General features: G+C 34.9%; 3 protein-coding genes across 5 annotated transcripts in view; all 3 read right to left on the bottom strand.

The window, feature by feature from the left end:
• LOC117328384 overlaps nucleotides 1-4,797 on the bottom strand; it is a 5,911-nt gene extending 1,114 nt beyond the window's left edge. Inside the window, exons 1-5 of the mRNA XM_033885912.1 lie at nucleotides 4,559-4,797; nucleotides 1,787-1,840; nucleotides 1,019-1,375; nucleotides 298-495; nucleotides 55-133 (exon numbers count right to left, since the gene is read on the bottom strand). Of these exons, the coding sequence (XP_033741803.1) occupies nucleotides 55-133; nucleotides 298-495; nucleotides 1,019-1,375; nucleotides 1,787-1,840; nucleotides 4,559-4,769 (899 nt within the window). The 5' untranslated portion in view covers nucleotides 4,770-4,797. The remainder of the gene's footprint in view (nucleotides 1-54; nucleotides 134-297; nucleotides 496-1,018; nucleotides 1,376-1,786; nucleotides 1,841-4,558) is intronic.
• The window catches only part of LOC117327717, a 25,770-nt gene continuing 4,114 nt past the window's right edge, over nucleotides 4,093-25,748 (bottom strand). The window contains exons 1-7 of one of the 3 annotated variants that reach the window (XM_033884840.1): nucleotides 20,154-20,387; nucleotides 16,419-16,466; nucleotides 11,283-11,654; nucleotides 10,443-10,568; nucleotides 8,780-8,932; nucleotides 8,356-8,434; nucleotides 4,093-7,734 (exon numbers count right to left, since the gene is read on the bottom strand). In XM_033884840.1, the coding sequence (XP_033740731.1) occupies nucleotides 7,575-7,734; nucleotides 8,356-8,434; nucleotides 8,780-8,932; nucleotides 10,443-10,568; nucleotides 11,283-11,654; nucleotides 16,419-16,466; nucleotides 20,154-20,220 (1,005 nt within the window). In that variant the 5' untranslated portion in view covers nucleotides 20,221-20,387 and the 3' untranslated portion in view covers nucleotides 4,093-7,574. Of the gene's footprint in view, nucleotides 7,735-8,355; nucleotides 8,435-8,779; nucleotides 8,933-10,442; nucleotides 10,569-11,282; nucleotides 11,655-16,418; nucleotides 16,467-20,153; nucleotides 20,388-25,748 lie in introns of those variants that run through there. The other 2 variants (XM_033884841.1, XM_033884842.1) reach the window with 2 other exon arrangements.
• Nucleotides 20,564-23,843, bottom strand: LOC117328385. Its single transcript, XM_033885913.1, has 3 exons — nucleotides 23,621-23,843; nucleotides 23,193-23,271; nucleotides 20,564-22,552 (listed from the first exon to the last, which is right to left on the bottom strand). The coding sequence occupies exons 1-3, from the start codon at nucleotides 23,841-23,843 to the stop codon at nucleotides 22,393-22,395; spliced, it is 462 nt and encodes a 153-aa protein (XP_033741804.1). The 3' UTR covers nucleotides 20,564-22,392.

Here is a 25,748-nt window from a genome sequence, read left to right on the forward strand (position 1 = left end):
AAGTAATCGTTCTCGTTTGATGTGATACAGTACTCGGTACACCTATCTACTTACCGTCTATACAGAATTATATTTACTGCCGTACCCAAAGCCACCACCAGTACGGATACCACTATGGGCACAATCACGGCGGCTGGAAGGGACAATTAAAATTTATCAATAAACTCAAAACAGAGTCCATGTAAATCTTATCAAAATAGCTAGAGTTCGATCTCCAGTTAAAGCCTGAACTTGCTACATACTAGAAGTACACTATACACGTAAGCTTGATATATATGAACACACTTGTATACGTACCTAATGGGAAAGCGGGATCATTGCATTTACAACACCCACATATGACATCAGCTGGAGGTAATGCTGGTGATACTGTTGGTGGTGTTGATGTAGTTTTTAATGGTTGGGCTGTTGTTGTTGTCGTCGTCGTCGTCGCCGCCGCCTTTGTTGTTCTTAACCCTGGAGAAGGCGCTTCACATGTAACATTTATATCCACATCTGTTGAGGATTACGAAGCCGAATAGAGATTAACTTTTTATTCGTGTAAAACTATTTCGTAAATGATAATTAGATTAATCAATTGATATCACATCAGTCATGTTTTATATGCACAACTGGCAAAAGATTTTTTGCTGCTAGATGTTAGTATACGGTCGATATGAGAGAATACAATTAGGGTGAGAGATCAGAGGAATGTCGCTCGTTGTAATTGTATTGATATCGGCTGTAACATTTCAATACTTATATTCATATAAAAAAACTGCAATGTCTTTTGGAGAAATACAGTCAAATACCATTTATTCTGCCTTTGCTTAAATGAAAAATTGGCGGATATCAATACGATGAATAGAAAGAACCGTTTTGATTGGTTAAAAACGAAAGTTTAATCATGACAGTGAGGTCATGGTGATATTAGCAGTGATGGTAATAAGCTTTTATCAAGTCGAAGATGTCTTGTATCTCCCTGGTAAAAGTTTAATTGAACGTTATGTCAATGGGTACTGATAATTAGTATATTTACCCGTTTTAAAGAAGATACAGTACCCAGACTGCCATGGGATGTTGTCATCTGATCTGGTTAACATAATATTGTAAACCTCGTTGATTGTAAAGTTGTTGATGACGTCCCCACTAATTTGCTGACATATATATTCTGCAAATGTATTAAAACGAAGCCTGGTAAATCTTAGTTTACTTCTACAATCAGACACCGGCGCTGTATCAGGATAAGCACTGACGTCGAAGTGGACGGGAACTGTATGTGTCACAGTCAGTCTAACTGAACACTGACAACTGATGTGTCCTAACCCTCCTGTGTCGTAAGTATCCACCAACACACGGCCAGCAGTTAAAGTCCCACTCCTACACATCGGCAACACTGTAAGGTCAAATACATCTCATGTAACACACAAGAAATTTATATTAAAACAAGCGTAATGTCCAACTGACATATAAATTTCACCCTCGATTTAGTACAATTCTATTGTTAAGAAGATTTTTTTTCGACATCGAAATGTATTGTTTAACAATATGAAAAGAAATGGAAACTAATGTATTTTAATGTAAGTTGTTTCATAGGAATGTCATGCTCTAGATTTGCTCGACGTGGAGGATAGTCCCGTATATATGGAAAAATAGTAAATTATATATTTTACTCCTCTCTACGACGGTCTAACAATCACTGCAAGATTTTATAATGAAAAGTCAAATATTCCTGACCTATGATAAAAAGTGACAAATCGTCCTTTTAACAAAACAATTCACTATCACAACTGCTAATCGTACATACCGTTTGTGAATCCATCTAGAGCCGCCCTGTCAGTGCAAATGGTGGAATGTATACCTGTAATATGAAAAGTGATCTACGGTTAAAAGGTGACAGCTTCATCGGTAAATTACCCGCGGGTGGTTCGTTGAAAGTTGACCGTGGAAAATTGTCCAATAACCACAATCTAGACTGACCATCTCCACTTGGCATCACAAACTCGACCAAACCATCTCGTTCCGACTAAACCTCCCAAATATATAGAAATTGTGTGTAATAACAATGTCCAAGCCAGGGTTTATTTTCAACATTTCACTGTTGACCACTAGCTTACGAAAGCTTATTCGAGCCATTAATTAGAGGAAAACAATTTAAGTCGTATGAACTAGATGATAAATTCTCTGAAAAAAATGCACGAATAAGCTTTCGTACTAACTAGACCCGAGTTAATCATCATGACCACGTGATCATATTAATTCGACCAATTAAAAGCAACTCGATCCAGCTAATTTTGGCTGATCGACTCGACCCAAATGCGATTGAAAGTTGGGCGAAATAGCAATGCCAATAGCAATGTCCATACCAAGGTCTAATTCCAAGCATGAATATGGATCACCGGACCAAATACATGTAGCAATGCCCATATCAGGGTCCATTTTCAACTTTGAATATGTTAACCGGGTAAATACCAGATCGGTTTTCGATTAACGTCGGATATAGAACCAGGCCAAAAAGCAAAACCCATACAAGGGTCCATTTTCAACGTGAAATAGAGATCCGGGCCAAACAGAATTATCAGTATTGGATTGCAGTTTGATATTATACACATATTGGCTCTGACTGACCCCCAAGGTTTGATTGAGGTCAAAAGAGTTTTAAAAATAAGTTAGATTTACTGAAATCAAAAGATATCTTTCTCAGGACACAGATATTGTATAATCAAATATTTTTCATACAGTGTAGATGGAACTATCTTGAGGTGCTTAACTGAAAAAAATGAATTTCATGACCCTGTGGTTCCACCTTTCCTCCTGGGAAAGAGGGAGGGAAACAATTTGTTAATTTCAACTGGGAATTATTCAAACTTGATTGCAAATATAACCCTGAATTGATATTTTAATATTATGAAAATTGGAGTCAGCCCTACCCCTAGGGCTGAAGGGCAGAGCCCAAAGGAGTCAAATTGGAATTAATTTCAGAAACTTATGAATTAGGAAAGCAACATGATTTTATATGACCTTGTAAGGACCGTAGATTACGGACAAGCGCTTAGGAGAGAGCACGTTATGTACTCTATATATTATGATAACACGAAAGGTCTCTGGTCAACTCTGTGTATGTTGAATTAATTAGATGTCAGGAAATACTTTACACTCCTGTGCTCTGTAAAATGTAAGTTTTTTGAAGTTTAAATCGTTCAATAAGAACATTCGTTTACTATAAGCTTATAACGTCAATACAAAGTTTATAATTATAGCAGCACTCTTAATTTTGAAGAAAATAATAATGAGCTGCAAAGGAAATTACGCTTCAGTTTGATGGTTGCATTGTTTTGAAGGTAGACATGGAACGAAGATATGTTTGTGTGATAGGTGTGAACATTTATCAAGAAATTTTGTTCATGATCACCGGGTAACCATTTACTCCGTAGCGTTTTTGGTGATTCATAATAATGAATTTGAAAGAAAACATTTTTCAAACATTAAAACTTAAATAAAATAAAAATGATTACGAGTCAGTATCACTACTGATTACAGAATAGGTAATGCTACCTATTTACAAAATGGAAGTTTCTTTATGACGTCCGAGGTCATGTGACAGGAGCAACATTTTCAGAGTTCCGAATGGGGTCGAATGGTTTGTATCGAGTTAGCCTGAACGATATACTAAGGTCGGATCGGTTGGTCGTTATTGGGGTTGTGTTGGTCCTGTTGAGTTACATATTTTCAGCGGGGTACATATTACATGGGTAGAGGTGAAGAATACGTTTACGATTTTTTTCCTTCAACATTATTCCGGTTCCATATTCAACATTTAAAACTTACCTCGATTCTATTTCCAACAGGGATCAATTTTCAACGGATGTGATGCACACTGGACGTAATATTGCAGATCTTAATAGTATGACGTTAGCATTTAGATTTTTGTTTTTCGGAAAAAAATATTATACATTGTGTATTGCTAAGATCATTAATACCATAAGAGTTGACAAACGGACAGCGACTATCGCAACCTCTCATAACAATAGTAAATATACAAATTATGTATCTTACAGATGGCACATCTTCGATAAAAGAGTATTTATGATATATACAAATTCAAACAAAAAATCATTGTAGTATATTTTATACAAAACTAACTATTACGAAGTTCACGCTACTACAACACTCTAAAGGTTCGAGCGTCTGCTGTTAACTTTATATAAAGTGGATAAATAACTAATTGTACCAATGCTCCGCCTCTATATTTTGTTTATAACATATTATTTTTTTCAAAATTAATCACATCAAACATTTTGTCTGGTGAAATTCATATTACATGTACATATATCACTATAAATAAACGTTTTCCAAGAGTATCGGTATTGTCTTCGTTTAGAAAAAGATATTTTGTTGACAAATTTTGCATATACACTACCAACCTCTGTACATGTAAAACCAAAACCTTTACGAATTCCTCCAACATAAAAAAAACAGTAACCAAACCGACAATAAGACGGACAAAAATGGCAAAAACATAAACAAAGCCTTATTGAAAATGACTCGTCACTACAATTTACTTCCGGGTAGATATTACCTGTTATGAGGAGATCCACCAGTGTCACCACACAGGTAAATTTCAGCAGGTTAAATCTGGCTCCCATGGTTCCTAGAATTGCTCTTATCGATACACTGATGTATTTATAGTTCCAATCAACTCTGATCTCTGATTCCTCAACGTTTTCACAGTAGTGAAGGAGGAAGTTATTCTTCCCGACTACCGCCTCTTTATAAACTATATATAACATTATTTATGTTGTCGGCCAGTAAACGCTCCATAGCCTCCGTACAGTAGCCTTTCTTATTACATTATACGTTAACAAATACTGAATATAAGCAAGGCTGTTGTTGTTAAACACATAAAACGAACACTGCACTACGCATATCGTCTTCCAAGGGGCAAACATTTTTCATATTTTTACGTCTTCTTTCAGTAAATCTACTTAAAACATGACAACGGCAGAGAGAAGAAGCTGTATTTAAAAAATGTTTTTGAAGGATTTATTGCATTCATGATCACGAAGCTAAATATAGAAACATTATGTTTATCTTATGATTGATTATTATAAGAACAGCAGAAGAATATAACAAATATACTTTATTTGATAACTATTACGTAACATAATGTAGGATCTTGAATATTCATGTTTTTATTTTTTATGAGAGCATATGAAGCGAATCTTAGAAGTTTGTTTTTTTATCAAAATTCATCATTTCGAGATGGGTTTTATACTTGGAAAAAATAAAATAACTCTTTTCATAAAATCTGTTATGAAATAAAACCTTTTTTACGACAGCAATGTGTTGAACTATATTTTGTTGCGCCATTCAAAATTAATGACGTTATGTCATTATTCATATAATGACGGTACAACATCGACAAAGCTAATGAAAACCACGTCAGGGATTGAATTAAACTAGAGACATTTGCAAAAATATTACACTGGCCAATTCACTGGATCCAAGGCCGATTATTGGATGTATATTCTAACATTCTATCTGTCTCATTTGTAGCATTTACCTGAAGACTCCATGGTAGATGGTAAAAGAAGACTCCATGGTAGATGGTAAAAGAAGACTCCATGGTAGATGGTAAAAGAAGACCCCATGCTAGATGGTAAAAGAAGACTCCATGCTAGATGGTAAAAGAAGACTCCATGCTAGATGGTAAAAGAAGACTCCATGCTAGATGGTAAAAGAAGACCCCATGCTAGATGGTAAAAGAAGACTCCATGGTAGATGGTAAAAGAAGACTCCATGGTAGATGGTAAAAGAAGACTCAATGGTAGATGGTAAAAGAAGACTCCATGGTAAATGGTAAAAGAAGACTCCATGGTAGATGGTAAAAGAAGACTCCATGGTAGGTGTAGTAGGTATGACTGTTGTGATACTTGGTTCTTTATATGCGGTATGGGGAAATGTCGATGGCTGTGTGTTGCATTCCATCGTGATAATGGGAACAAAGACTTCGATAATTAGTCAACAGGGACATGTAGATACCTTGAGTAAGGGAAGCAGGGATGTCACTATCTAGAAATGATGGAAAATTAAAATCAGGGAAATAATCATACAGCTGAGCTGTCCCTGCTGCTTACTTTGTATAGAAGGATCAAAGTAAGTGGCTGAAAAGCATGTAGTGTCCTTGATTTTAATGTTCTTCAGGGTGTATCCGAACGACATGGTCAATAAAGGGTTTTGTTATTTAAAGGTAGCACATCTAGATTAAATTGACGGATTCTACACAGTTCATTCCCATGGAAATGCACTGGACGATCTGGTTACCAAACTCAACAATGCTGTTGTCGAACGGAAATTCAATTTCATATTTATTTTTAGGGACATTTTCGTATTTTTAATGGAATAGATGTATGTTCCCGTCTAGTTCACGGCTAACTTGGAAAAAAAACCTCTCATCACAAGAGAATGAATACGTTCCGTAGGTTTAGAATGGTAGTGTAAAGAGCAGAAAAATCGAACGCTTTGATAGAAGAAACGTTTTTAGAGCGGCTGTCCAAGGTAAATCAAACGATACTTTTCAAAAAATAAACCTTCCATAAGTTCCTCTTCTGGAGTAAACAGTATCCCTATATACGACTGTTGTCCCGACTTACTGGTAATTATTATGGTAGTAAGAAGTTTTAAATAAACTTGAACAACAATTCGAAACAGAAACAGAAAGGTGCTTATAAGGATTCTTATGAAGATTAGAAATCCAATAAAACGCGGTAGATCCGCATCCTTATCACTATCCGGTATTTTGAAATATCACAATACTTAATGATCGGACAGCGTTTCGTTTTTAAGGATATACTGGATGTCAATGAAGCCTAGTTCTTTAAAGCAGGAAAGATATTTATGTTCACAAACCAGAATAAAATTTCTAAATGTATTTGTTTTAGAATTTCCGATTAGAGACATATGTGCATTTCAATTTAAAAAAAAATTCTATTGACTTTTAATATGTCAAATGGTTAAGCCTGTGTTAGTCCTTAGCAAATTATTCAAAACGCATATGTTCATGTTTATTAAATTTGCAGTGGTATCTGCCTGAACAAGTAAAGGGAGATATTTTAGAATGTAGATTCTACGGGGGGAAACATAATATTAATGATATTCATACCATTGATGCAAGTTTAATGATGGACTATTATGTACGAATTATGTGGGTAATAGATAATGTGTATAAACACATTGACCATTCATCTAAACATAAGCACAATGATTGCTGTGTAATAGACATGCATCTACTTAGATGCAGTACAATAACCACATAGGATTTTCAATGAAAAAAAAACTTCTGTTCATACAGGTCCAATTAATCATATTGGATATAAAATTGTCTTGCCAATATGCTAGTGTCTGTGCTGAAACATTCAAATACATTTGACATAATTTGATCCACGTTTCCATCGCATATTCTTGTAAATGCAACCATTGTACCAGAAGTCCTTTCAAAGGAACAACTTCGCTTACACAGGTGTGAAATGTGTAATCATGTAAACGTTTAGAACCCTTTGACGAAGAATTCAGCATGACCCGCAAGCTTTGAAACACTAGTGAGATGCCATATTGACGTATGCTTGTCTGGTAGATATTTCCTCGTACGTATTAGGCAGTTCAACACGTGACTGGTCAAGGCTATCGTAGTGGACAGGGTCTGTTGAGGTCATCCCATGTGTACCAGATTTCGGTTCATTCGTTAACGTAAGACGCCTGAAAGGTAGTGACATACGCAAATATTGAAATACATTATCATAATGAGGCAGGAGGCTTACTGAAAGATATGCGATTTACACGGAATTCACTTTGATAAATGAATGTTAACATGGATCTGAACTTATTACTGTACTATTTCAGGAGTCCCCCATACATGTCTGTATTTTTGTTTATATTTTACCCCCGTTTAATCGATTCTGAATTATAGTTTCGTTAATATGTCGGTATTCTTTGTGGTTTTTCTTGATATTTGCTGTCTAGGTTATGAAATAAGGATAAGGGTTATTCAATAAACACAGCAATAAATTATATATATATATATTTCAGTTTCTAGTTAAAACACCAGGTCCGATCGTCCGTCTGTCTGTCCAATCTGATAAATCCATTGTTTTTGTGACAGAATTAACTCTTTTTTTATTGAATACAATGTACTTTTCTTTTATTTATCTTGGCACCAACCGTCTCTATAAATAGATGCAATGTAAGTCTTGTATAGGCCGATGTGGGCATTTCGTTAGCAATAATCACTAAGCATGTTTCATTTACATTTTTTTTAAATAAAGAAATGCGTGACAATCTAATCAATTATGTATAAACCAACTGTCGTTTCATACTTACCGTCTATAGAGAAATATATTTACTGCCGTACCCAAAGCCACCACCAGTACGGACACCACTATTGGGACAATAACGGCGGCTGGAAGGGACAATTAAAATGTATCAGTAAATGTGAACGTCAATAGAAAAGATCTAGTGCTTAAGCAAAAATAAATTTCCTTCCCACATGAAACGTCAAAAATGCTATTTTCTAACGCATACTATTTTTTTATTTACTATTTATGTACTTGTTTGTTGCTTACATGTGTGGCCAAAAGACGTAAGAATGGGCGGGCGACACAATTCAAAAAGAATGATCTTATAACTGGTATAACTGCAAATATCAAACATGTTTGGGACGCGATCGCACATAGTTATTCCAGTTTTCAGCAGTATCGTAACTTTACAGTAGAATTAGTAAGTAATTAATATACCTGATACGTACCAAAAGGGAAATCAGGTTCATCACATCTACAACGTCCAGATGTGACATCATCAGGTGTTGTGACATCATCAGTTGTTGTGACATCATCAGGTGTTGTGACATCATCACGTGTTGTTGACGTCGTTCTTGTCACCGTAGTCGGCGTTGTCGCTACTCCAGTAAAAGACATATATGTTTCTGGCATTTATACATTTGTATGATTCATACGAAATCCAAATGTTCAAAATCGAGCAGAATAATCAGTTACATGTAACAATAGATATATTTACTATCCAATATAAGCCTCCTGAACGAATGGGTCAGAGATTGATGGTGTTTTTATTTTTAGATGCGTTGTCACGTTTTCTCTTTGTTACTATATAAGTAGTTTTCCTATTGCTTTTAGAGCACAACAAGCTTTTATATTCCAAGAAAGAAGATGCAGCAAAATGGTGTTTTATCATATTTTTGGCATCTACAGATGCTTGTCACCAAACAATTTTGTAAACTATATCATATGCTCCGAAGCCGTATCGATTTGAAATACATTCCTTTTAAAAAATACTCTATACTATTGATGCTGCTTTCGATGGTTGTATGGAGGATTTTAATTAATAGGAAGTAATATTCTTAATAATTATAAGTTCGCTCTTTAACTTTCATTTTTTTGTAATGTACAAAATTTATCTAGTTTTCGAATTTCCATATTCTCAAAAATAGTTAGAAAAAATCGTTGAAAATAACAATCTTTAAAGTAATAATTTTCGAATTAATTGCATTTAATGTTTATATCATATTTTATTATTTCCTCGCGACCTTATTACAGATACGGAAGGAAGCGTATTTTTTCTGTTCTCTGATTATTTGAGAAACATGGAAAAATGTAGTAGACTACTATATAATTATTATCATTCGTGATATATTTAATTTCACTATATGTGAGTCTATTGAATTACTTGAAATTAATACCCAAAGAATACATATACATGTACAAAGAAATGTCCACCATTGAAGGAAGGGATATATCTATATCTCACTCTATAGGGTATGGGCCAAATAATACTTCAGGCAAATGAATAACCGAGGTATGATTCGAACCCTTCACGGTCAGTTTCTGTTTCTTAATAAACTGAAACCATGAACCGATCATGGTTACGACCTTTACGACCAAGACTATTTGCCCTAATTGTTCTGGGATGCATGAGACAGGCCTCCCATATGTTGCTAATTTGGCTAGCCAGCATTGCTGTTGGTGATAAACCAATGAATCAAACACTGTATTATACATGTGTAATATTCCAAAGGAAAAATATCTTTCTAATATAGGATTTCAGTTTTTCTCAGTAAATCTATTAGAAACATAAGGATATATCTGATCAAAGAAGACAAGCTACATTCATAATTGTTACTGGAAGGTTTTCCAGAAGTCAGTACCTGCACGTAACTAATAAACCTTAACTAAACTTTATTTACCAATGATTATTAAAATAACGATAGAAATGTGTTTTATGTGATAAAGTCACTATAAATCCAAAAAGTCTAGTAAAACATATTATTTATAAAGAAATACATGGTATTGGTTCCTAAGGCAGATATTTGAACACTTTTTCTTAAGTTAAGATATACAATAACAGTACCTTTAAAACTTTCAATCGGTTCCATTAACTAGATATAAATAACTCACCAGAAGATCCAGGGGTAGATGGCGTGAGGGTGGTTGTTGTGGTATTTAACAGTTCTGTCGTCACCATCATTGTACTTGATGTTGATAACGCTGGATTGCATTTGAGAGACAAGGATGACCCTGTACCTAGATATATATATGAAAGGTGGAATAAAATGTGTTTACATCCTAAGTAAAGACTTACCAAGTTATGAATAATTAACTGTGTACATACAACTTCCACTACAGTCCATCACATCAAAGATACATCACTAAGTTTATTATGTCACATGGGCACACCGGTGTCACATCAATGAAATTGTCCCCTAGTGTTAGTTTACAGAAAAGATCAGCAAGGATTGATTTAGTTTGATATTGATAAGAGTTACTTTCTCAATACATTTTCTCTCTTTGTATCCTCTTTTCAATGCAAATACACGAATAGAACTTATTATAACTGACAGCATTATATCAGTATTATCAATAAAATCTTACAGTAACATGTTATTATTTCCTACCTACTGCTCCATATTTGTGTATTGACAGAACGATGAAGTGGACATAAAGTTTATGAACATTTCCATCGACATAATCACACCATGTATAACTTTACTTAACAACTTTGATTCCAGAAAGCTAGAAATACGGCTATGTAATCAACTTGTATTGGTGATAACAGTTAACGGATGAAACTGTATTTATGTTAGAACAAATATTCATCCACAAATCTTAGGTATATGATCCCCTAACTAGGAAGGCATATCAGCACCATTCAAACAGAAATCTAGAAACACCACTGAGGATGTAACGAAGTAATATTTTAGTTAATTAGGTAAATCATTGATACGAAACACCACCTACCTGCCTCTAACATAAGACAATAGCCTGACGTACTCCCGCTGACTCCGGAATCCCATACAACAGTAAATGTGTCGTTGTTCCTAACACGGTTAAATGTTGTATTGGCAACACTGCATAAGTAAATATTTGGTTGCATTGGTAAACCATGTAGTTGTGGAGTCAGAGTAACAACACTTCCACATTCAGACGGACGGTATAACGTCTGGACAGGTCCAAAATCAACGGTTGTCGACGTCCCGTCGGAAAGTCCCCCCAGTGTTGCCGTACAGGAACATTTGATACTGCCGCCATCATTTCTGTACCCAGACAACTCGTACGTGTCTATAACCACACGTTCACCTTCGACATTACCGTCCTCACACATCTTCAGCACTGTAAGGACAATATTTGAACGTTGTAAGACGAATACTCCAATGGTAAATATAACTAACAGTTTCATTAAAAAAATGTTGGGGTATTTATAACCGCGTGGAGTTCAAAGTATACCTACTATATGATAAAACACATTTAATATCAGCCGAAACGTTCTGAAATACATCCGGAAGATTTCCGGATCTCCACGTGTTTAACAACTAAAGTTTTTAGATATTCAAAATCTAGCTCCCTTCCCCTTAGAAAGGAGTAAGGGAAATGTTTCGAATTTGAGGTCTTGGTACATAACAAATGTCTATTTATAGAAATATTTTTGTACAATAAAGCGTAAGCTTCACATATGAATTGGTTAGTATGAATATTTAATTATAATATGCTAATTATTGTCTCCCCATTGGTCAAGGGTCATTATTAACCATTGTGGGGCCTAAGTGACATCCATGCAAAATCCATAGCTTTTGATTGGTCAAGGGCTCAGCCCAGCCACTGCAACACCAGGTTATCTCCACTATAGAGTTAATCCCTGTAAGTGTATGACGCCATCTTGGAAAGTTTCTAAATAGGTGAAATCAATTTTTTTATTTTAAAAAGGACATTCTACACATACAGGGGGTAATGACCTGAGTTCCCCTCAAATGACTCCAGCGATCTAAATAAAATTCCTGATTTATCTCTTTTGAATACGGATTCTGTCAGGTTAGTGGTTGTATGTTAGCCTTTTCCACTGGGTAAGACTCGTCGGAACAGGGAATGTTTCAGTTGATGTTTACAATGCACTGGTTGTGGAGATGAACTCTCTTTTGTGTAATCATCTCGAGGCCCGACCCCATCAGTAACCTTATTACAAACCCTTTTGATACTGTATTTTGTTTCGACTATATCTTGCATTTGCATCCCTTAATGGGGATTCCCCCCCCCCCCCCCCCCCCCCCCCCCCCCCCCAATATAGCAGCTATACCCCCTTCAGTTATAAGTTTGCTGATTGGCATTTCCCTAGCATTTTCAATATAAGAAATGCTCAGCTTTTCAGCTATATCAATCAATTTTAATAAGTGTTTCACTTTGTCATTGCATATTTAATCATTGCTATTTGATTGCTTTATGCATTCTTACAGTATATTTGTCCTTACTGAAGGTTGATCTTTCATATCTGTTTATGTTTCATCTAATCTTTCTGCTGATGAATTAAATTTGATGCCTCATTGGCATGATGCAGAGCATATTTAAGGTTGTCATTCAAGAATACAAGGCTTTCCTCTTTCTGTTTGTCTATAACTTTGTGGGGATCCTAGCTATCCCCCCTCCCAAAGTAGTCAACTTCTTTGCCTTTCATAATTTACTTTTAATGTGTTCAGATCAGGGGTGCACAGTTGATATGTTATAAACATTACACTGCTTTTATTTTCATTTGCCTTATTTCTGATACTTTTGTACTAAACAAAAAGAAACACACAAAAAACAGTTTGATGTTTGTTTCATTTGCCATAAACTGTATGCATGTTTTGATAATGGGTATAAAGTCGCTGTGTTACACCCGATTGCTGATTTTCCACAATGTTGGATGTGGTTGCCATTTTTATATGGATTGCCATCTTGTATGGTTGCTGGCTTTATAAAATCTGTTCATCAATATATGAGGCTGCAGAAATTGATAAAATTTTAATTTCATCCTCTTTTCAACCTCTTTTACTGTTGAATGTTTATAACCATTACATCATATGTTACATGTTAAGATGTATTGCAGCAAAAATGTTTAAACCATGCCAGATTTCCAACTTTTATTCAAATGTTCGTATTAAATAACAATCAATTCTAATAAGCTTTAATTATCAGCTACACCAGTCAATTTTAATAAGCTTTTATCAGTGGACAATGTAATCAATGCTGTTTCATTTCTTTTTTACTTCTTACTCTCAGTATATTTGTCTTAGTTGACAGTTGAACTTTCAAATCTGTTTATATCTAATCTATTTTATCTGTTGTTGAAATGTTCATACCTTAATGACATGATGCAGGTCATACTTATAGTTGTCATTCAAAAATACAGTCTGATGCACGCGTACGCTGGGCACGGTTTTTGTCCTTCTGTTTGTCTTGCACAGCCTAGCTCCCTTTGTGGGATCCCTCCCCCAGAAATATACTAGAAGTTACCTCCCTCCCCTTACATAACTTTCTTGTAATGCTTATATAATATAATTATGTAAGCATGATATTGTGTCCAGTTGGGGGTAGTTGCACAGGCAACATGTCAACATAACACTGCTTTTATTTCTTTTGGCTTACTTCTATATGACATGTTTGCACTAAAATGTTACAAAAAAAAAAACCCACTGTTTTTGACAGTGGGAATATATTCCTGTGTGTACATCTGATTTCTGGTTGGCATTTGCCTCGTATTTTCAGTGTAGTACATAATTGTACTCTGTTTGGCTATGTAAAATCTGTTCATCAATATATGAGGCAACAGGAATTTTCAACATGCTCTACAGTTGAACTTATATAATACATTATGATAAGCTAACGTAGTTGATTTATGACACTTAATATAATACCATTGTGTTATACTTTCAATGTACATGCATAACAGCTCACATGGTTATAACATGCCACTTTTCAAACTGTTTTTTAAATGCTCACAGTAATGATCTGTTTTAATAAGTATATCATTGGACATTTTATCGATACCATTTCATTTCTTTATTACTTATTATAATTACTCCCGGAACATTTGTCTTTGTTGCCGGTTGAATTATCGATCTGCTGTTAAACTTTGATGCCTCAATGGTATGATGCAGTTCATATTTATGATTATCATGCAAACATACAGTCTTATATTTCGTATGATTCTGCTGTCCCCCCATTTCTTCTTCTCGGGATATTGATGCCTCAAAAGGGATGACTGTATAAGCCAAGCGGGTCACATGTACCACACCTAAGTACAGTCGAGGTAATGCTGAGCCCCTTCCAGAGCAGAGGTCCAACAGCCTTTCAAATACCACGTAAAGAGGCCTTTCGAAAGACCTTGAGGCAGGTAGGCGGGGTACCTCCTCAGCTAATCCAGACCATATCTATGTACTACCATCGACACGCAGTGGGAATTCAGTGCATACTGACTGTCACCCTGCCATGTAACAGGACATCACTGGCACTACATGGTCTCCAACAGGTTTCATCAGTAACAACGACCCTGGCCATGGCAACCCACACAGCAATAAGTAGACAGGTTCAAAAACTTACATCTGTCTGCCTCCGAGTGTCCTATTTAAATCCCAGTATGGATGGCCAAAGAAAAGTCATTCATCTGGTATATTCACGAACTTAATAGAATCTGGGTGAACTCTCACTGAACATTCTGATCTCATATTTTCCTATCTCTGGTCCTGTATCAGTTAAGGTTGCTGTTCTTTACGTTGCTCATGAACATAACTCTAATTTAGCAGCGACAACCATCAATTCACATATATGTCAGCGATAGCATATATTCATCACATTATGGGTTGTCAGGACCTCATCAAGGCTTTCATGCCATGTTAGAAAAATATCTGAAAACCAGAGGTTCGGGTTAAACCAGGTGTTTTGTTCCTAACTAGACTTAAGCTTGGTGCCCTAGTCCTTTACAAAGGAAATGTTTTGATAATGTCACTAAGAGATGTTTACATGGCATTTTTTAGCACACCAGCTTATCAAACTTTTATTAAGTTTAGTTTTTTTGTATTTTAAGATCATTATACTCTTGAAGTGACATGTAGTGTCCTGGCAGAGAGTTAGAGGATATCATCTTATAATAGTATGGTACAGTTTAAACACTTGGTTCCTTTAACTTACGTGCACGTAGCTGCAAGTGAAGTATTATTTCTAGGTCACCAGGTACATGTAGCTTTCCATTTTGATGTTGATTTTGAGTTGCATATGTATATTTCTGGCCAAAAAGTGTATTTTTAGCCATATAGACACTTTGTTTTGTATTTTATATAAATGTGAAATGTTGATAGAGATTCGAGACTCAAGTTTTATTGTGAGTACAATGTGTGGGTTAGCCAGGGATACACCTTTACACCCAATTGCAAATGAAGGACATTGTGAAAATGCATGATCCATATATAAATGTGGTACTTGCAATGGCACGAACAATACATTTCGGACGGAAATATATATACCTGTGTACATTTTCTGTCTTGGGACCAACTTATGTTAGTTTAAATGATTATGATATCTAAAGGTACATATAGCATTTATATATGGCCATCAAATTAAAGACCAACATCATACATGCTTGTCAAGTTCAGTTGTGATGGTCATTTCACATTTCCCGATATGGTCCATAATGTACTGATGCTTTCAATATAAGCCATTATCAAGCAAGTTTGCTGTATATAACTTGTTTATCTTCTGTGTTTTTCGTGTTTATAACTTAATATATCTTTTTTGCTTTTATTTGCTGTGAATTGGTCCATTCCTCTCGGGTGGCGCCTGCCCCCACCCCCTTTAAATAGGGCCAGTATGGCGGAGTTCTCGCTCACCTTTGCTAAAAATTATGTTTTTATTCTAAAATATATGAAATATTATTGTTAATAATAAACGGCTGCCCCTTTCATCAAGTGGTATGCCAAGATTTTACAGCCATTTATATTGTTTGGTATTTTATATTTTATAATTTTGGCGCAAACAGAGCTCGAGGTACGGACCAGATTGGGTAGCTGCAGATGTGATAGGTTAATATTGCTTTATAATCTTTAACTTTAGCAGGACAAAAAGTGTCATTACCAGTAGTTCCGTCTGTAACAGCATCAGAACACACTGTCCCACACGCACCTGTGGAAAAGAAGATACATCAACAGATTTAAATATTAGCATCTTCGCCATATTAAGGCTTGTAACAAATAATTAAGTTCGCCAGAAATTAGAAATCTTTTGGCCAGAATCTGGGAGTTAAACAAAACATCTAGATAAACGAGTGACAATTATGCAATATGATTAATAACAAATTCCAATCAGACGATATATATCCTGTATTTTCTACGACGACTCGAAACCTATGTGGGGCAATTGCCAGGGACTGACCGTAGGCCGGTGGTTTTTCTACGGATACTCCGACTTTCTTCCACCCCCAAAACCTGGTGCATCCTTAAATGACCTTGGCTGTAAATAGGACGTTAAACGAAAACAAAACAAACAAAAAAATCTCGCATTATGAGATACTTACTTCTGCAACGACTTGCTAGTATACACACATATAAACAATATAATATCATGTTGATTTCGAGTTAATTCAATAACATTTACACTTCATAGATCCGTCCATGTCGGTTATTAATCTGCATTAAACTCCATGAGTTCCCATGGCCGATGTATATTGAGTAAGCATACAGTCTCTAGATGTGAATTTATGGATCGTATTAACAAAGTGACAATGACCGAGTTCGTCAATTTACTTCTTTGTAAGCAAACAATGTGATTCTTAACAGGTTGTAAGATAGACAAGGAAGAGCTATAAGCACCTTACTAAAATAACTGAGAGGGTAGACACATTGTAGACGGAATGAATTTAACTGCACCATACAGCTGTTTCTTGCTTCTTCGCCAGTGACGGTAAAGTGTTAAGGTTCAATAAGCCCTCTTCGACAATGAAATGGGTGTGCCATGGATTCAGTAATAATTTACATAACATTCACATTCACTGAAAAAAAAAAAAACAATATATACATATCCGTAAATTGATTGTTGGACTTCACTTTAGAGTGTTGTACATTAATGTATATAAGAGAACAGTAGATAGTCATAATGTCATGTCAAAATAACACATATACTAGGATTGCTTGACCTAAAAGGTTAATCAATCTATTTGTACTATCAACTTATAAAATGTATATTATTACAAACCAACATGATATTTTACATGAAATGCAATATTTGTATAAAGAATTATATAGATTTAGAGATGTTGATGATATTGATCTGGATCATTATCTTCATAGTTGTAGTGTTTCCAATTAAACAATTCAGAATCAGAAAATTTAGGATACATAACATTAGATGAAACAAGCATAACACTAGAAAATATGAAAAATAATAACAGCCCATGTTATGATGGCTTCACAGGAGAAGTTTTTGATTTCTTTTGGAAATATTTAGATAATTTTGTCGTATGATCAATTAATTATTGTTTCTCGATAGACCAGCTTTCTGTAACTCAAAGACAAGGTATAAAAGGTGAAGGAAGACAAAACTCGCCTCTATTTACAATATTAGTTTTGGGTAGATAATTTCAAGCTGGGGCAGGTTGGAGTCACTTTGCCACGACCACAGTGAAATAAATTATTTTACACATTTTTCATTTTTCTTTTTGGTTAATGATTTGGGTCACTTAACCATGATCCCATCCCCTCTCCTCTTAAATGACTAGCATTAAAATAACTCAAAAGAAGTCACTTACCATTACCAAAAAAAATATTTAAATGTTAAAAAGATTTACTTCTTCATTGGCCCCTATTCACAACTGTTCACCTATATTTCATTCAAATTTGTACTGTTTATAACGATACAACATTGTTTCAATCAAAATATATTATAAACATCACGAGAAAATCATTTGATAGTGACTTTGATATAGAGGGTCACTTTACCATGAGGGAAGCCATTTTACCATTATGGTATTGTCACCCCGGGGTCAATTTACCAGAGGATGTCAAAATACCATACTACACCGGATCTATAATATGATGTAAGCATTATTTAGATTTTTTTTCCAATTTATTTTGATTTTTATTTCAGAAAGAATAACCATTATTGCAAACATCAATGATACCATAAGAGTTGGCCAACAAACAATTACTATGATAACATTTCGTCCATGTATCTTAAAGATACTGCAAGTTATGTTTATGTCATAGGCTCGAGCGGATATGTCAGTTATCACACTCGGGTCGGGCACTCGGGTTTGATGACCGACATATCCACGAAAACAAATGATATAACTTTTTGTCGCAAACAGTGTCACGTGATTTCCAAAAGAAATTAAGTAAAAAAGTAGATTAAAACAGTTTGCACGAAAACTACCCGAGGTCAAGATCTCGGACTATGTAAGCCGTTTGATAGTTTAGACGACACCCACTTGTTCTAATTAATGGATAATTACAAACACGATGTAGACTTTTACGGCGTTCTTAAAGACATAACAAAAGAAAATTTGGGAATATTTGATCTAAAACATGTACATGTACAACCAAAACATGTACGTGTACAACCAAAACATAACATGTACAACCAACACCTGTACATGTACAACTGAAACATGAACGCGTACAACTAAAACATGCACGTGTACAACGAAAACCTGTACATGTACAACCAAAACATGTACGTGTACATCTAAAACATGTACATGTACAACCAACACCTGTACATGTACAACTAAAAAATGTACGTGTACAACTTAAACATGCACGTATACAACCAAAACCTGTACATGTACAACCAAAACCTGGATATGTACAACCAAAACTTGGACATGTACAACCAAAACCTGGACATGTACAACCAAAACCTTTACATGTACAACCAAAACATGTACGTGAACAACCAAAACCTGTACATGTACAACCAAAACCTGGATATGTACAACCAAAACTTGGACATGTACAACCAAAACCTGGACATGTACAACCAAAACCTTTACATGTACAACCAAAACATGTACGTGAACAACCAAAACATGTACATGTACAACCAAAACATGAACGTGTACAACCAAAACCTGGACATGTACAACCAAAACCTGGACATGTACAACCAAAACTTGTAGATGTACAACCAAAACCTGTACGTGTACAACCACAACCTGTACGTGTACAACCAAAACAAGTACATGTTCAACCAAAACCTTTACATGTACAACCAAAACCTGTACATGTACAACCAAAACCTATACGTGAACAACCAAAACATGTACATGTACAACCAAAACATGAACGTGTACAACCAAAACCTGTAGATGTACAACCAAAACCTGTACGTGTACAACCACAACCTGTACGTGTACAACCAAAACAAGTACATGTTCAACCAAAACCTTTACATGTACAACCAAAACCTGTACATGTACAACCAAAACCTATACGTGAACAACCAAAACCTGTACATGTACAACCAAAACATGAACGTGTACAACCAAAACCTGCAGATGTACAACCGAAACCTGTACGTGTACAACCAAAACATGTACATGCTCAACCAAAACCTTTACATGTACAACCAAAACATGTACATGTACAACCAAAACCTGTACGTGAACAACCAAAACATGTACGTGTACGACGAAAACATGAACGTGTACAACTAAAACATGTACCTGTTAAACCAAAACTTATACTAATTCCTCCATCATGGAAAAACAGTAACCAAACCGACAATAAGGCAGAGTAAATTGACAGGCGTTCAGAGAAAAGCAAATCACAGCCTAATCGAACATGACTATTCAATTTACTTCCGTATTGATATTAACTGTTATGAGAATATCCACCAGTGTCACCACACAGGTAAATTTCAGCAGGTTAAATCTGGCTCCCATGGTTCCTAGTATTGTTCTTATCGATACACTGATGTATTTATAGTTCCATTCAACTCTGAACTCTGATTCCCCAACGTTTTTCTCCCGACTGCCGCATCTTTTTGAACTACATATAACATTATTGTATGTTGTCGGCCATTAAACGCTCCATAGCTCCCGTACAGTAGTCTTTCTTATTACATTATGCGTAATACGGGATATAGGAAAGACTGTTGGTGTTAAACCCATATAACAAACACTGCGCTACGCATATCGTCTTTCAAGGAGATTTTTTTTTTCATATTTTTACGTCTTCATTTCTCAGTAAATCTATTTAAAACATGACAACGGCAGAGAGGAAAAGCTGTATTCAAAAACTGTAGCTTTATTGTATTCATGATCACCAAGCCAAATACAGAAACATTATGTTTATCTTAGGAGTAATTATGTCGGTCTCATTGGCAGCATTTGAATAACTTACCAGAAGACTCCATGGTAAATGTAGTAAGTATGGCTGTGTGATACTTGGTTCTTTGTATGCTGTATGGGGAAATGTCGATGGCTGTGAGGTGCATTCCATCGTGATAATGGGAACAAAGACTTCGATAATCAATCAACAGGGACATGTAGATACCTTGGGTAGGGGAAGCAGGGATGTCACTATCTAGAAATTATGGAAAATTGAAATCCGGGAAATTGTTATACAGCTTAGCTATATATAAGGATCAAAGTAAGTGGCTGGAAAAGCATGTAGTGTCCTTTATTTTAAGGTTCTACAGGGTATATCCGATCAACATGGTCAATAAAGGGTTGTGTTATTCAAAGGTAGCACATCTTATCTCTAGATTAAATTGACGGATTCTACACAGTTCATTCCCATGGAAATACACTGGACGATCTGATTACCAAACTCAACTGTTGTCGAACGGAAATACAATTTCATATTTATTTTCGTATTTTTAACGGAATACATGTATGTTCTCGTCTAGTTTACGGCTATGTACTTCATAACTTGGAAAAGAAAGCTCTCATCACAAGAGAATGAAGACGTTCCGTAGGTTTAGAATGGTAGTGTAAAGAGCAGAAAAATCGAACGCTTTGATAGAAGAAACATTTTAAGAGCGGCTGTCCAAGGTAAATCAAACGATATTTTCAAAAAATAAACCTTCCATAAGTTCCTCTTCTGGAGTAAACAGTATCCTTATATACGACTGTTGTCCCGACTTACTGGTATTTATAATGGTAGTAAAAAGTTTTAGATAAACTTGAACAACAATTCGAGACATCAACAGAAAGGTGTTTATAAGGATTCTGATGAAGATTAGAAATCCAATAAAACGAGGTAGATCCGCATCCTTATCACTATCCGGTATTTTGAAATAGCACAATTCTTAATGATCGGACAGCGTTTCGTTTTTAAAGAAAACCGGACAAATTGTATGTACGGTTATACTGGATGTCAATGAAGCCTAGTTCTTTAAAGCAGGAAAGATATTTATGTTCAAAAACCAGAAATTTCTAAATGTATTTGTTTTAGAATTTCAGATTTGAGACATATGTGCATTTCAATTTAAAAAAAAATTATATTGACTTTTAATATGACAAATGGTTAAGCCTATGTTAGTCCTTACCAAATTATTCAAAACGCATATGTTCATGTTTATCAAATTTGCAGTGGTATCTGCCTGAACAAGTAAAGGGAGATATTTTAGAATGTAGATTCTACGGGGGGAAACATAATATTAATGATATTCATACCATTGATGCAAGTTTAATGATGGACTATTATGTACGAATTATGTGGGTAATAGATCATGTGTATAAACACATTGAACATTCATCTAAACATAAGCACAATGATTGCTGTGTAATAGACATGCATCTACTTAGATGCAGTACAATAACTACATAGGATTTTCAATGGAAACAAAATCCTTCTGTTCATACAGGTCCAATTAATCATATTGGGTATAAAGTTGTCTTGACAATATGCTAGTGTCTGTGCTGAAACATTCAAATACATCTGACATTATTTGATCCACGTTTCCGTCGCATATGCTTGTAAATACAACTATTGTACCAGAAGTCCTTTCCATGAAATAACTTCGCTTACACAGTTGTGAAATGTGTAATCATGTAAAATTTTAGAACCCTTTGACGAAGAATTCAGCATTACCCGCAAGTTTTGAAACACTAGTGAGATGCCATATTGACGTATGCTTGTCTGGTAGATATTTCCTCGTACGTATTAGGAAGTTCAACACGTGACTGGTCAAGGCTGTCGTAGTGGACAGGGTCTGTTGAGGTCATCCCATGTATACCAGATTTCGGTTCATTCGTTAACGTAAGACGCCTGAAAGATAGTGACATACACAAATATGGAAATACATTATCATAATGAGGCAGGTTTACTGAACGATATACGATTTACACGGAATGCACTTTAATAAATGGATGTTAACATGGATCTGAACTTATTACTGTACTATTTTAGGAATCCCCCATACATGTCTGTATTTTTGTTTATCTTGTGCCCCCGTTTGATCGATTCTGAATTTCAGTTCCGTAAATATTCTTGATAGGTGTTTAGGTTATGAAAATAAGGATTAGGGTTATTGAATAAACACAGCAATACATTATTAATATATATTTTTTAGTTTCTAGTTAAAACACCATGGGTAAGGGGCAGTTTTAGGTTTAGTTTTCGTCCGATCGTCCGTCTGTCTGTGTAAATCCCTTGTTTTTGTGACAGAATTATCTCTTTTTAAATGAATACAATATACTTTTCTTTTATTTATCTTGGCACCAACCACCTCTATAAAAAAAGTTCAATGTAAGACTTGTCTGGCCTGATATGGGCAATTCATTTCGTTAGCAATAATTACTAATCATGTTTCATTTACATTTAAATCAAAAGAAATGTTTGACAATTCAATGTATCAATACATTAAAACTAATCACTTATGTATAATCAACTGTCGTTTCATACTCACCATCTATACAGAATTATATTTCCTGCCGTACCCAAAGCCACCACCAGTACGGACACCACTATTGGGACAATAACGGCGGCTGGAAGGTACAATTAAAATGTATCAGGAAATATGAACGTCAAAAGGAAAGGTCTAGTGCTTAAACATTAAACGTCAAAAATGCACACTATTTTTTTATTTATTTACTATTTATGTACTTGATTGTTGCTTACATGTGTGGCCAAAGGACGTAGGAAAAGTCTTACATCATGATTACGAAACATGGGCGGGCGACACAATTCAAAAAGAATGATCTTATAACGAGTATAACTGAAAATATTAAACATACATGGTACGCCATTGCACCTAATAATTCTATTAGCAGTTTTACAGTAGTACCGTCACTTTAGAGTTGAATTGGTACGTAATTAATAGTACATGATACGTACCTAAGGGGAAATCAGGTTCATCACATCTACAACGTCCAGATGTGACATCATCAGGTGTTGTGACATCATCAGGTGTTGTGACATCATCACGTGTTGTAACATCATCAGGTGTTGTGACATCATCAGGTGTTGTGATATCATCAGGTGTTATGACATCATCAGGTGTTGTTGACGTTGTTCTTGTCGGCGTAGTCGGTGTAGTCGCTACTCCAGTAAAAGACATATATGTTTCTGGCATTTATACATTTGTATGATTCATACGAAATAGATTGATGGTGTTTCTATTTTTAGATGTGTTGTAACTGTTGTTTCTTTTTGCTACTATATTAGTCGTTTTCCTATTGCTTTTAGAGCACAACACGCTTTTATATTCCAAGAAAGAAGATGCAGCAAAATGGTGTTTTTTCATATTTTTGGCATCTACAGATGCTTGTCACCAAACAATTTTGTAAATTATATGATATGCTCCAAAGCCGTATCGTTTTGAAATACATTCCTTTTAAAAAATACTCTATACTATTGATGCTGCTTTCGATGGTTGTATGGAGGATTTTAATTAACAGGAAGTAATATTCTTAATAATTATAAGTTCTCTCTTTAACTTTCATATTTTTCAATGTACAAAATTTATCTAGTTTTCGAATTTTTATTTTCTCAAAAATAGTTGGAAAAAATCGTTGAAAATATCAATCTTTAAAGTGATAATATTGCATTTAATTGCATTTAATGTTTATATCATATTTTATTATTTCCTCGCGACCTTATTACAGATACGGAAGGAAGCGTATTTTTTTCTGACCTCTGATTATGTGAGAAACATGGAAAAATGTAGTAGACTACTATATAATTATTATCATTCGTGATATATTTAATTTCATTATATGCGAGTCCATTGAATTGCTTGAAATAAATACCCAAAGAATACATATACATGTACAAACAAATGTCCACCATTGAAGGAGGAGATATATCTATATCACACTATGGGGCAAATAACACTTCAGGCAAATGAATAACCGAGGTATGGTTCAATCCCTACACAGTCAGTTTCTGTTTCTAAATACACTGAAACCATGAACCGATCATGGTAACGACCTAAGGCAAGACTCTTAGTCCTAATTGTTCTGGGATGCATGAGACAGGCCTCTCGTATGTTGCTCAGTTGGCTAGCCAGCATTGCCGTTGGTGATAAACCAATGAATCAAACACTACATTACACATATTGTGTACATGTAATATTCCAAAGGAAAAATATCTTTCTAATATAGGATTTAAGTTTTTCTCGGTAAATCCATTAGAAACATAAGGATATATCAGATCAAAGAAGACAAGCTACATTCATAATTTGTAACTGGAAGGTTTTCCAGAAGTCAGTACCTGCACGTAACTAATAAACCTTAACTAAACTTTATTTACCAATGATTATTAAAATAACGATAGAAATGTGTTTTATGTGATAAAGTCACTATAAATCCAAAAAGTCTAGTAAAACATATTATTTATAAAGAAATACATGGTATTGGTTCCTAAGGCAGATATTTGAACACTTTTTCTTAAGTTTAGATATACAATAATAGTACCTTTAAACCTTTATATCGGTTCCATTAACTACATATAAAAAAACTCACCAGGAGATTCAGAGGTAGATGGCGTGAGGGTGGTTGTATTTAACAGTTCTGACGTCACCATCATTGTACTTGATGTTGATAACGATGGATTGCATTTGAGAGACAAAGATGACCCTGTACCTAGATATATATATGAAAGGTAGAATAAAATGTGTTTACATCCTAATCAAAGACTTACCAAGTTATGAATAATTAACTGTGTACATACAACTTCCACTACAGTCCATCACATCAAAGATACACCACTAAGTTTATTATGTCACATGGGCACACCGGTGTCACATCAATGAAATTGTCTCCTAGTGTTAGTTTACAGAAAAGATCAGCAAGGTTTGATTTAGTTTGATATTGATAAGAGTTACTTTCTCAATACATTTTCTCTCTTTGTATCCTCTTTTCAATGCAAATACACGAATATAATTTATTATAACTGACCATTTTTTTTTTTCAAAAAATCTTTAAAGTAAAAATTTCCTACCCCTGCTCCATTTTTTTAAAAA

This window comes from Pecten maximus, chromosome 5 (genome assembly GCF_902652985.1).
Source record: "Pecten maximus chromosome 5, xPecMax1.1, whole genome shotgun sequence".
Classification (NCBI taxonomy): domain Eukaryota; kingdom Metazoa; phylum Mollusca; class Bivalvia; order Pectinida; family Pectinidae; genus Pecten; species Pecten maximus.

What these genes read in the sequence shown, in the direction of transcription:
- LOC117328385 (XM_033885913.1), bottom strand. Translation starts at nt 23,843, where the DNA reads ATGTCTTTTACTGGAGTAGCGACTACACCGACTACGCCGACAAGAACA. An exon ending in TGAACCTGATTTCCCCTTAG is followed by an intron (nt 23,272 to 23,620) that starts GTACGTATCATG and finishes TGTACCTTCCAG; the next exon opens with CCGCCGTTATTGTCCCAATA. An exon ending in AATATAATTCTGTATAGATG is followed by an intron (nt 22,553 to 23,192) that starts GTGAGTATGAAA and finishes ACTATCTTTCAG; the next exon opens with GCGTCTTACGTTAACGAATG.